General features: G+C 38.2%; 1 protein-coding gene across 1 annotated transcript in view; it reads left to right on the forward strand.

Annotated features, from left to right (window-relative positions):
• The first annotated feature begins 8,221 nt into the window (after positions 1-8,221).
• IGF1 (insulin like growth factor 1) overlaps positions 8,222-13,774 on the forward strand; it is a 71,263-nt gene continuing 65,710 nt past the window's right edge. Inside the window, exon 1 of the mRNA XM_070756278.1 lies at positions 8,222-8,400. Within this exon, the coding sequence (XP_070612379.1) occupies positions 8,338-8,400 (63 nt within the window). The 5' untranslated portion in view covers positions 8,222-8,337. The remainder of the gene's footprint in view (positions 8,401-13,774) is intronic.

A 13,774-nucleotide genomic window follows, 5' to 3' on the forward strand; every position in this document is an offset into this window, starting at 1 on the left:
AGAAAGAAAGAAAGAAAGAAAGAAAGGGGGAAGGGACAGGAACAGAGGAAGGAAGCAAGGAAACTTATGAAAGGGGAGAGTAAGAGAGGAATGAGTGAAGGGAGGGAGGGAGGGAAGAAGGTGGGAAGGAGAAAGAAAAGAAGAAATAGAGGAAGGGAAGGTAAAAGAGAGAAAGAAAAAGAGCAAGAAAGAAAGCTGCAAGCACCCTTCCCGAGCCCCCCAGGCCGGCTGCAACCTTTTAAAACACGCGCGCCGCTTCGCAGCTGTCTCCTGAAGCCGAACGCGGAAGTTAGCGTTTGGCTTCAGGAGACAGCTCCTTGGCGCTTGTATCTCGAATTTGGGCTTGTAAGTAGAACAAAAATATCTCTCCCCTCCCAGCTCTTATCTCGAGTTGCTCTTAAGTAGAGCAGCTCTTATGTCGGGGTTCCACTGTAGTACTATAGAAGAATTTTATGAATTTTTAATGAATTTAAAAATTTTAATGGATTTAAGTCCCCTTTGAAAACCCATGAAATAGCGAATCCGCAAAAGATGAACCATGAAGTAGCGAGAGATAACTGTAGAGGGGAAAACACATGCACAGGCACTGTATTAGCAAAAGTAATGCCTGGAATATTGCATATCAAAACAACTGCATGCAACAATTTGGGTTTTTTGGTTGGTTGGTTGGTTGGTTGGTTGGTTGGTTGGTTGGTTGGTTGGTTGGTTGGTTGGTTGGTTGGTTGGTATTGTCATTGTATATTTATATACATGACACTAGTAAAAGAGAAACATTAGAATAGGGGACGGAAGGCACTTTAGTGCACATGCACGACCCTTATTGACCTCTTAGGAATCAGGAGAGGTCACCAGTGGATAGTCTAAGGGTAAAGTTTTGGGGGTTAGGTGATGATATTACAGAGTCTGGTAGTGAGTTCCATGAATCAAATACTCGATTTCCTGCAGTCGAGTTTAGAATGGTTTGGTTTAAGTTTGTATCTGATGTGTGCTCGTGTGTTGTTGTGGTTGAAGCTGAAGTAGTCGTTGACAGGAAGAATATTGTAGCAGATGATTTTATGGGCTATGCTTAAGTCGTGTTTAAGGTGGCGTAGTTCTAAGCTTTCTAAATCTAGGATTGTAAATCTAGTTGCGTAGGGTATTCTCTTGTGAATAGAAGAGTGGAGGGCTCTTCTACTAAAGTATCTCTGGACATTTTCTAGAGCGTTTATGTCCAAAATGCGGTGTGGGTTCCAGACAGGTGAGCTGTATTCAAGGATTGGTCTGGCGAAAGTTTTGTGTGCTCTGGTTAGCAGAAGCTTTACAATGCGCATGTTAGGAAAATATGTACAACATGCATATATGGAAGTTGCATGAAAATGTATATACATTTTTGCATATACTTTTTTTTAAAGCCACAACTTATAGAAGTTTGCAGGTTCATACATCCCTATACATGTATGTCCAAGGTTGCAATTTGAGGTACTGGATATCTTTTTAAGAATAAGCTGAGTTCAGTGGAATTTACAAGTGTATAAGTGTAGGGTTGTGTTATAAATCATTTCTAAAGCCCACTAAATTAGAAGTTGCAGCCAATCATTTATGGCAATAAATTCTTCATATTTATTATGAGAGAAAAGAGCAAATAAGCCAATAGAAGGCAGAAACTCAAGTTTTACACTCATTTCTTCTACTGAAGTTTCACATAACAGGGCAAGAGTTGGAAGTTGCTAAGCAACTTTTGGAGAACTTCTCAGCCTAATTTACCTGAAGACATTTTTATGAGGATTTTAAAAATTGAGGGAGTGTTAAAATTTGCTGCTCGTGGAACTGTTCGGTGGAAACTGCAGCTTCTTCAGTTTATAGCTCCATTGCGTATATTTATTTCTATGGGCAGTCTAGTTTTGATATGCCACTCAATATAAGGACCGACTAGGAGTTGAGAAATAGAATTAGAATTATTTTTATTGGCCAAATGTGATTGGACACACAAGGAATTTGTCTTTGGTGCATATGCTCTCAGTGTACATAAAAGAAAGAGACATTTGTCAAGAATCATGAAGTACAACACTTAATGATTGTCATAGCGGTCAAATAAGCAATGAAGAAACAATCAATATTAATAAAAATCTTAAGGATACAAGCAGCAAGTTACAGTCATAAGTGGGAGGAAATGGGTGATAGGAATGATGACAAAAAACTAGTAGTAATAGTAGTCCAGACATAGTAAATAGTTTGACAGTGTTGAGGGAATTATTTGTTTAGCAGAGTAATGGCTGTCAGGGAAAAAACTGTTCTTGTGTCTAGTTGTCTTGGTGTGCAGTGCTCTGTAGTGACATTTTGAGGGTAGGAGTTGAAACAGTTTATGTCCAGGATGTGAGGGGTCAGTAAATATTTTCCCCACCCTCTTTTTAACTGGTGCAGTTTACAGGTCTTCAATGGAAGGCAGGTTGGCAGCAATTGTTTTTTCTGCAGTTCTGATTATCCTCTGAAGTTCGTGTCAGTCTTGTTGGGTTGCAGGACCAAACCAGATACAGTGGTACCTCTAGATACGAGTTTGTATGTTGAACAACTCGTATTTGGAACAAATGGCTTTAGACTTTGTTTTTCCCCTCTGAGATAACCAGAAGCAAGGATTCTTGCGCCACCTAGTGGACGCTCGCCTCGTATCCCGAATTTGAGCTTGGGTCTGGAACAGAAATTTCTCTCCCCTCGTGGCTCGTAACTTGGAATACTCGCATGTAGAGCAGCTCGTATCTAGAGGTACTATAGTATAATAATGAAAATAATAATGAAAAGAAGCCACCTTGATTTAGCAGCAAACTTTTTTAAAAAAAAAACACGGGGTTCTCAAAATTCCCAACTAATAACTAGGGTCTCTAAAAGCTGTAACATGGTTTAGTATTAATGTTGAAAAATCAGCCAGCCTTTTATAACTTGCCAGGATCATAATGAAGAGTTTTGTCACAGCCCTGTACATTTGCTTGCTTTCTAATATCTTTGGCCTGGGAGTTCAGCATAAAAGGAAACACTGGATGGCTAAGGTGCATTTTTCTTTCCACCATAAGATATATAAGGAACGTAAATATCCTCTACTCTGCTTTACTCAACTGGTTTTGATTCCATATCAAGAGCAATATTGCAGAAAGTTTGTGATACAACTAATGTTTTGCATACGGAAGGTCCAATTCCAGGCAGGAGCAAGAAAGATTCCTAACTCCTCGATAGCAACTACCAGACTGGCCTTAATTTGCCCCTGTTAAATCTTCTTCTTTTCCCTTTTTTTCCCTCTCTCTCTCTCGCTCTACAGTCTGACAGCAGTTTCTAGGAAATATGCAGACATTCAAACATGTGCAAATAAATTTCTTATCAGGTCATTGTAAGATAAAAAGTGAGAAAACCTGCCAAATTGTGATGCTGTTACTGTGAAAATATGTAAACCATTCTCCCACAAAGTTAAAACATTTGCAGTTCTAAACCACTGCCCTTTCTTTCATTTTGGGCAGAGTGTATCTTGAGAAAATTCTTCTATCTAAAGATTTGCGTGGAAAGGGTCATTCCCCTCCCACCTGCCACTTTAATAGGAGGGTGATGAAGACTGATGTGCTCCTGCTCCAAGAAGATGGTCCCAACCAACACAAACACCTGGTTTAAGTTCATAAATAGAAACATCACCTTCTCCATGACCTTTTCCCAAATGTTTGCCCAATGCAGATTACGTTTGCCCAATGCAGTTGGATCAAACAATGCCTGTCTCTTTCAAAGTGGCTAGCATCACCTCCTGCAGGAGTCTCTTCTAACTTGATCCTCCCTACCTAACCAGAAACAGGTTATTTTGAACAGTATACTTAGAAAATAATTTGCAGAGTCAATAATGACAGAGATGTATACATGCGTTGCCATTCTTAACATTCACTTGCTGTTTTCTGCTAGTATCTTTCAATCACTTAAAAAGCTAGAGGGCCCAATACATCTGCAGTCCTAGCAAAAACTTCAGAAGAGAAGGATTTAGGGGTAGTGATTTCTGACAGTCTCAAAATGGGTGAGCAGTGGGGTCGGGCAGTAGGAAAAGCAAGTAGGATGCTTAGCTGCATAGCTAGAGGTATAACAAGCAGGAAGAGGGAGATTGTGATCCCCTTATATAGAGCGCTGGTGAGACCACATTTGGAATACTGTGTTCAGTTCTGGAGACCTCACCTACAAAAAGATATTGACAAAATTGAACGGGTCCAAAGACGGGCTACAAGAATGGTGGAAGGTCTTAAGCAAAAAACGTATCAGGAAAGACTTAATGAACTCAATCTGTATAGTCTGGAGGACAGAAGGAAAAGGGGGGACATGATCGAAACATTTAAATATGTTAAAGGGTTAAATAAGTGTTTTTAATAGGAAAGTGAACCCAAGAACAAGGGAACACAATCTGAAGTTAGTTGGGGGAAAGATCAAAAGCAACGTGAGAAAATATTATTTTACTGAAAGAGTAGTAGATCCTTGGAACAAACTTCCAGCAGACGTGGTTGGTAAATCTACAGTAACTGAATTTAAACATGCCTGGGATAAACATATATCCATTGTAAGATAAAATACAGGAAATAGTATAAGGGCAGACTAGATGGACCATGAGGTCTTTTTCTGCCGTCAGTTTCTGTGTTTCTATGTAACTTTATATAGAGCAGGGGTCTCCAATCTGGGCAACTTGAAGACTTGTGGACTTCAACTCCCAGAATTTCTCAACCAGCTTGCCTTCCACTAATTCCATATGGGTAGTTTGTTTTTCTTGGTTATGGTGGTTATTAGTGATATGTGTAGTCTGATAGTTCTTTTGACTTCAAGCAAGAAGATGTTATAGAGGTCATCAGTGTCAGAAATAAGTTTAGTTCTGAAGGTAATATCACAATGCAAGTACAGTAAATGGTTTGTAACCATGGGAGAGGCTGATGTAAGCCATAACCAGCATGTAATCATGGGTTTGCTAATTGTACTGCAACATGATTGGCTGTATTCTATATAAGACGGAACACCCTTGTATGGGTGGGGTTTGCTATAGAGTGGTTTATAATTTAGTGGTTAGTGCTTAGTGGTTGCGGTGGTGGATATTATAAGAGTTATATGAAATTATTGTATGATAGTTTAATAATAATAATAATAATAATAATAATAATAATAATAATAATAATATAACAACAACAACAACAGAGTTGGAAGGGAACTTGGAGGTCTTCTAGTCCAAGTCCCTGCTTACACCACTTCAGACAAATAGTTAACTTGCCATGTTTATTAAGTGAATAATTTCTGTTGTTAAATTAGCAACATGGTTGTTAAGTGTGTCTGACTTCCCCATTGAATTTGCTTTTCAGAAGGTTGCAAAAGGGAGTTGCATGACCTCAGGACACTGCACTATCATAAAGGGGGAGGGCCTTCTCTGTGGTCACCCCAGCTCTATGGAACCAACTACCCACCGATGTCCGTACTGCTTTCACCCTACTGGCCTTCCATAAGGACACAAAGACTGTATGAATTATGTGTTTGTATGAGATTATGACTGCTTTATCATTAATGGGTTTCTTTTAATAGAGGGTTTTATAGTTTTAGATTATATTCGACTTCTTTTATTGTTCCGTATCTATTTGTATTTGTATTTCTATTATTATTATTGTAAACCACCCTGAGTCCTTCGGGATTGGGTGGCATAGAAGACAGACAGACAGACAGACAGACAGACAGACAGACAGACATGGATCACCTGTCATCAAGTATTTGAATGAAAATCACATAACCAAGGAGATGCTGCAATGGTCATAACTCTGAAAAATGGTCAGACCTCACTTTTTTCACTGACATTGTAACTTTGAACAGTCACTAAACGGACTGTACTTTACTAATTAAATAATCTAAATAGCAGATTGCTGTTCAAGGAAGTGAATGCTGAACAATAATATCATCGATTTTTGGTTCACTATGTTGCATGAACCCATTTCTTATGGCTAGTTACCTGTAAAGGATATTATGCTTAATTCAAGTCACCATGAGTGTAAAACCATGGTTTCATGTTATTTTTATATTCAGGAATTGGACATGGGTAATATCACCCATTTTAATATTTTCTTCTCCTACATAATCATTAAATATTATAAAAAGATACATAGAGAATGATAGACAATGAAAACCAATATATCTGAAGATCATGAGCTTGTGGAAACTGATCCGAGTTGTCTGATATGAAATACTATAGTTTTTCAGAAATCTAAGGTTTTATATACTGTGTATGTGTGTGTGTATATATATGTGTGTGTGTGTGTGTGCAGTGAAGGGCTACCAAAATTTTTACTACCACACTGTGGGCGTGGCTTTTGCAGGACACCCTGCATTTTCTTTCAACATCTTTCAGTGCAAATTGGGTGCTCTGGGGTGGAGCTATATTTTTGCTACCCCACTGCATTACACACACACACGGTCCGGATGCCCTGTGTAATATTTTGCATGTTTATGCGATGTTTCGGTGAAATCACATCCACCATCATCAGGCTGAAGTTTCCAAGCTTCAGCCTGATGATGGTGGATGTGATTTCACCGAAACGTCGCATAAACATGCAAAATATTACACAGGGCAAAACCCGAACTCAGAACAATCTACATACATATACCCGTGAAAATTTACGAAAACAAATATATATATATATATATATATATATATATATATATATATATATATATATATATAGAGAGAGAGAGAGAGAGAGAGAGAGAGAGAGAGAGAGAGAGAGAGAGAGAGAGAGAGAGAGAGAGAGAGAGAGAGAGAGAGAGAGAGAAATATAAAGCATTAGAATCCTTTGGTCTCAAAAGACTATGGTAACATACTCTGGACTCCCAAGAGCATGAAACCTGGGTACGTTAGTATGGAGGATAGACTGTTACCCAAGCAGCAGATCCCCCCTCTCCTTGTCTCTGAAAATATCCAATGGAATGGCAAAGGCCAACATGATTAGTTCCAGCTACGTCGCAGGAGTTATCAGAACATACACAGTCACGAACTGCTTCCGGGACTCCGGTTCTGGATTTTGCCTCAAGGTTTACTTCTGGGACCACTTTCACTGGCTTATGCCAGAGTCGTTGCAGCTCGATTTTCAGATCATCGTATTTCGCAAATTTCTCTAGCTGCTTCTCCTCAATTCTGCTGTCCCTTGGGATTGCGATGTCGATGATCCATACTTTCTTTTTCTCCACAATCAGGATGTCTGGTGTGTTATGCTTCAGAATTTGGACAGTCTGAAGTCCCACAGTAGTTTTGCTTGCTGGGACTACTGTCTTCAGACTGAATGAATTTTGAAACATAATATTCCAGACATCATGATTATGTTGTTGTTATTGCTGCTGCTGCTGCTGCTGTTGTTAGTAGTAGTAGTAGTAGTAGTAGTAGTAGTAGTAGTGGTAGTAGTAGTAGTATTAAAGCCTGCGGGCTGGTTTTGTCATGCCCACGAGCAGTTTAGTGAAAGGGGGAAAAGTCACAATACATCACGTGATGACACTGTGACGAAGTGAGTTCGATACCCCAGGGATAGAAGGAAAGAAAAAACAAATGTTTCACTTCTGTCAAGATGCATTTATTCCAGCAGGTTTTATAAAAGGCATGAGGATGTGTCCTGTATAGGGATTAGCCATTCCGGTAGGAATCAGAGGGCAAAAGGTGATTTTAGCATTGATAATAAAAAGAGCTACTTCTCACAATGGGCAACATGCAGCGATCTCAGCAGCTTCTTGGACAATACAGCACAAAGGTATCTGAATTAATCTCTGGGTATCAATTGCAGCCAGCTGAAACATGTCCATTTACATGTTTCATTCCTTATTGCCGCTTCAACTTCTCGGAGTTCTTCAACTCTATTTTCTTGTCTTCCATTCAGAAGCGTGCATTCTTTTAAAGAAGGAGGGGGATTGGGTGGAAAAAACCCAACGACACTTCAGTGCTCCAGTTTCAAAATGCAAAGGTATGATGTTATTTGTCATTGTGCCCAAAAATCCTTACTCAGTAACTTTGCCAGAAGAGGGAGAGAAAGAGAGAGAGAGAGAGTGGAGAGAGAGAGAGAGAGAAAGGAGAGAAGAGAGAGAGAGAGAAATGCTCTTCCAGCTGTTTCCTGTCTGCAGTGTCTGTAATGTAGATAAATGTGAGGATTTTCTCTAAATCTTCCTCTGTTTGCTAAATCTCATTCTCAAATCAGAGCAGATCAAGCCTGCGCAATGGAATAAAACTCCTCAATATTGATATGTGAATATCTCCTGGATTTTTTTTTCTTCCTTTTTCTTCCCCTCTCATTATTCCTCTGCTAACCAATTCATTTCCAGAGTTTGCACTTATAAGAAGCAATGGGGGAAACCAACAATCTTTCAACACTATTATTTAAGTGCTGCTTTTGTGATTTCTTGAAGGTAAATCTTTCTTCCTATTTGATTTATATATAATTTATAATTTGGGTGGGATGTGTAATCAGATTTTGGCTTGAAGATTGTTATAGACACTTTCAGTGGCATTCTTTCTGCACTGGGATTTTATTTCTAAACTGCTGAACAATTTTAGCACAGTTGAGAAATGACTGCATGGAATGACTGCTCTGAACACAGCTTAGAAACAGTGATGGTGAAGGTACTTAAGAATTCAACTTGGATTAGAAAAACTTTCTGCAAAAATTCTTGCTCTGTCATATTGAAAATTCCCACTTACATCATTTGCCGTGGTCAATAACTGCTGAGTTGGATACAAACAGTTTTGAATTGCACTGCAGGTGCAAATGTTGACATTGTGATACCCATTAGACATCAAGTAGCTGATTCAGTTCTCTAGGATTATTATATACCCAGAAGTACAGAAGCAACCCAGAGATTACTGTATATAGTCTTTATAGAAGCTGCTTATTGGCATCAAACTACATTTAGATGTTGTTTTTTTAATGGTTTCCTGTGAAAGTGAAGTTTGTTTTTCCTTTTCTGAAAGAAGAGGAACCATGCATATCTTTCTGCTATTTCAGATTCATGCTAAATTTAAGCAATTATGCAGTTTTTAAAAAGTGAGCAAAGTATTTTATGCAGTTTTATTTTACTTTCACGAGGCAGCTTTTGTTAAACAAAGTTTGATAGGATATTTTTTTTAAATAGTATCCTGCATTCACTGCTTCTTGGAAACATAACTCCTTTTAGCTAGATTTGACTTCAGTAGATCCACTGACCTCTGTTTTTGTCAGCTGGCTTCAAGTTTCCATTCTCAGCAAAATTATATCCTTCAAGAATAAAGTTTTGTTTTTCCATTTTGTAGGCAGAGTTGTGTGCAGCTGACAGCCTCCAAAGCTGTAGGTGCCAATTTAGTTTTGTTTTTACTTTTTTTTTTAAACTACCTTGCCTGAGTATGATTTATCCATTTTACTTTACTTGAAAGAAATAATTTTACAGCATGTTTAGAGTAAGAACAAATAGTGTCATGCAAATATTGCTGGAATCAATAGCTATTGGAGGGTCATGGTTATAACTGCAGAACTATGGACAGCATCCAACGTTCAGTTTATTGAAAAGAGGAAGGTAATTTTTTATTGTTACTATAAGTTTCCCAATCACAATTAATTAGCATAGTGTAGCAAAATTGAATTTATAAAAGAAGGCAGTACTAAACCACTAAACATGTTAGCTGAAACCCAAATCCTATTAAGTTTAAAGGGATTTGTAGCTGGATCCTATGCAGGCATGTTAGGAAGAAAATTCAACAAGTTAAATGTGGGTTGTTACCATGTAAGTGTTCAAAGCTTGCAACCTTAATTCCAAATACTATTTTTCTTGAATTCCTAAGGCTATCTTTGAGATGAGGATATTCTTGAGAATAGTGCCATGGGAACTTTTCTCAACTTATTTCTGAATAATCCTAGCTGCACTGATCCTGCTAGGTTCTAGAAGGAATTGGTTCTTTATTATTGTTTGGGAATGCCAATAGGTAGAAAAAGAATACCTGGTAGACAAAGGCATGATAAGATATAAAATTTGTAACTATCTGTTTTGAGATTTTAAGGAAAGATTATTTTAATAGATGCTATATATTACTTTCTCTACCTACTGAATGCCAGGACTTGGATAGCTCCTAAAGTTCATGTACTACATATAGTCTTTAAAAGGTCCATGAGTTCATGGTAAGGATTTGAACCCTACCTGCCTACCTAGGTATAATGAGTCCCAAATAAAACAGAACCACTCACTTTATCCTGGTGGTCAGTGTACTTACAGTAAGTTTGATTTCTTATTCAATGCTTCCTTGGTATCACGTTGGTTGCTTACATTGCCTTATTTATCTAATGATAATGTCTGATAGCTAACATATGTAGTTACTTAGCACAGATTGTGCTAAGTAATTTGTCTACAGTACTCCAGCTGCTGTGTCTCTGAAAAGCGCTTTCAGCAAACCCCAAGCGTTGTTATTTTAGATAGCCACCAAACCGGCGCGCGCCCAAATTTCGCTCAAGCGTCCTTTTTGTATGCGCTGCTTGATTCGATGCTTGCCGAATGGGAGGAGTTGGGGAGGGCAAAAGAAGGTGTTTAAAGCCAAGGAGCAAATCCATCTGCTGGCTACTTTAAGAGCCACTGTTTTGGACGGTTGCACTCCAGATGCAGAAGATACTAGATCTTCTCTGAAGGAGAGGTTCTGTTGAAATGGCAGCTATGAAACATAATTGGTCATTCATTACCACATTGTTTAGCCAGTCCCGCACAGTACAGAGTTGAACTCAGAGTCCAAATTTAATCAGACACTCTGATAAACCCCACCCACTTTCCAGGACTTGCTTTTAAAGGCCTCTGCCTTCAGTTCAAATGGGACAGAGAATAAATTGGGGACACACTGATCTATTGAAAAAAGACCAAAGCAGCCAAATTGTTAATTATCGTAAGTATTCCTTTAATGACTTGAGTCTTCCCCATCTAAATGAAGGAGAAATATTAAGGTACATCAGGGAATTTTTCTGAAAGATAAATCTTCAAAAAACACTATTATAGGATTGATGGAGTAGGATTTCTGGTCCATTTGACCGTAATTTCCTCTTTCCAAACTTTGTAAAGGGATTATGATTTTTGCGATCTAGGAGAAAATTATTGAACTTCTAGGGAAGTGTGTGGTGTCACATTCTTGGCTCACATAAAAGATTGGGAATAACACTGAGTCCCATTCTCTTGTCCTAGATCTGATATTTCTTTTTTTACACTGTGCAAAGTCTGCTGCAGTCTCAAAAAAAAAATAACATTGTTAAATGAAGTTTATGTTTGAGGCATAGCCAACTGGGATCAAAGAACACTGTGTTGAATACACAGTGTTCTTCTCTAGGTACGCAATGCCATTTCGTTGGGACAATGCTAGGATAACGTTTTGAACTGCACCTTTGAAAGCAGTTGACTTGCCTCTGCTTCAAACACTTTTGAGGTATCACCAAAAAGAGGGAAATGGTATTATGAAAATTGAGACTAGTCTTAGTTTCCACGATTGAATAGAGTGAACCTAATTTCTGCTTCTGGAGACACTCTCATATTTGCCTTTCTACTATTCTGGGACTATCATGTTTTGCAAATGCTGGATAGCTATTTCATCTGCATTGAGCCTTTTAAATATATATGCTTCTAAAAAATAAATAAAGGGAACACTCAAATAATATATCTTAGATCTGAATGAATGAAATATTCTCATTGAATATTTCATTTGCACAACAGCATGTGAAATTGACTGTCAATCAGTGTTGCTTCCTAAGTGGACAGTTTGATTGCACAGAAGTTTGATTTACTTGAAGTTATATTCTGTTGTTTAGGAGTTCCTTTTATTTTTATTTTTTGAGCAGTGTATTTTGATGAGGAGAAGGACCAGGGGAGACATGATATACTGCTCAAAAATAAATAAATAAATAAATAAATAAATAAAGGGAACACTCAAATAACACATCCAATATATAGTTATATATAGATCTGAATGAATGAAATATTCTCATTGAATATTTTGTTCTGTACAAAGTTGGATGTACACAACAGCCTGTGAAATTGACTGTCAATCAGTGTTGCTTCCTAAGTGGACAGTTTGACTGCACAGAAGTTTGATTTACTTGAAGTTATATTCTGTTTTTTAAGTGTTCCCTTTATTTATTTATTTATTTTTTGAGCAGTGTATTTTGATGAGGAGAAGGACCAGGGAAGACATGATATACTGCTCAAAAAAATTAAATAAAGGGAACACTCAAAGAACACATCCTAGATCTGAATGAATGAAATATCCTCATTGAGTATTTTGTTCTGTACAAAGTTGGATGTGCACAACAGCGTGTGAAATTGATTGTCAATCAGTGTTGCTTCCTAAGTGGACAGCTTGATTGCACAGAAGTTTGATTTACTTGGAATTATATTCTGTTGTTTAGGGGTTCCCTTTATTTTTTTTAAGCAGTATATTTCTAACTTTATATTGGATGCTTACATAAAGGAAGATCTTGCCTATTACTCTTCTCTATTGTGTAGGTTCTCCGCTAGATTGGCTAGTCATTATAGATGGGCTTTTGTAGAGAAGTGTTTTACGTTTAATGTGAAGGCCGAGCTAGGCATTTCTATGTAGTTGTTTCTGTCTGTGATTCAGATTACCTCCCACCCATCCAATAATGGGTTGCTTCCTGTTCGGACCGGTCCTTTAGAACCAGTAGTGGAAAACTCCCACTGCTGGCTTGCTGAACCAGCAGTGATGATTGGTGGTCCACACTCCCAAACCAGTCCTCTGGTTGCCACGGATTGCCAAATAGCCCCTTGTGCATGCGCTAATTCTTCTGTGCATGTTCAGAGGATCATTTCTGGGAAGTGACGCATACTCGCATGATAGCAAAGCAAGCACACGCTTGCACAAAAAGTGGACTTTCATCGCAATGTGAACCAGTAGACTAGACCAGAGTAGAGTAGAGTAGAGTAGAGTAGAGTAGAGTAGAGTAGAGTAGAGTAGAGTAGAGTAGAATAGAATAGAATAGAATTCTTTATTGGCCAGGTGTGATTGGACACACAAGGAATTTGTCTTTGGTGCCTATGCTCTCAGTGTACATAAAAGAAAATATAGATTTGTCAAGAATCATGTGGTACCACACTTAAATGATTGTCATAGGGGTCAAATAAGCAATGAAGAAACAATCAATATTAATAAAAATCTTAGGATACAAACAACAAGTGACAGTCATACAGTCATAAGTGGGAGGAAATGGGTGATAGGAATGATGAGAAAAAAACTAGTAGTAATAGTAGTGCAGACATAGTAAATAGTTTGACAATGTTGAGGGATTGTTTATTTAGCAGAGTGATGGCGTTCGGGGAAAAAACTGTTCTTGTGTCTAGTTGTCTTGGTGTGCAGTGCTCTGTAGCGACGTTTTGAGGGTAGGAGTTGAAACAGTTTATGTCCAGGATGCGAGGGGAAGTAAATAGGGAAATTAAATAGAACCCACCCCTGCCCCCACCCCTCAGGAATAAGTAGCTTGTGTAGTCTGTCTGTCTGTCTGTCTGTCTGTCTGTCTGTCTGTCTGTCTGTCTGTCTGTCTGTGTCTCAAGGAAAAGGAATTCTCTTGGGAATAAAAGCTTCATTGAGGGAAAACCTGCTTTTCAACGTTATTAAGACAAGTAACCTATGTAATCCTTCCAGCCATTGCCAATGAAGTGTTTGGCAAGCAAATCTTTTTCTACTTACTGGGCAACGTTGTAATTTTCAATAATCCTATAATGTGACAAAATTTTGGGAGGCTGAGAAAAAAGGGGCGATCATGACGATGAA

The sequence above is a fragment of the Erythrolamprus reginae genome, chromosome 6, assembly GCF_031021105.1.
Source record: "Erythrolamprus reginae isolate rEryReg1 chromosome 6, rEryReg1.hap1, whole genome shotgun sequence".
NCBI lineage: Eukaryota > Metazoa > Chordata > Lepidosauria > Squamata > Dipsadidae > Erythrolamprus > Erythrolamprus reginae.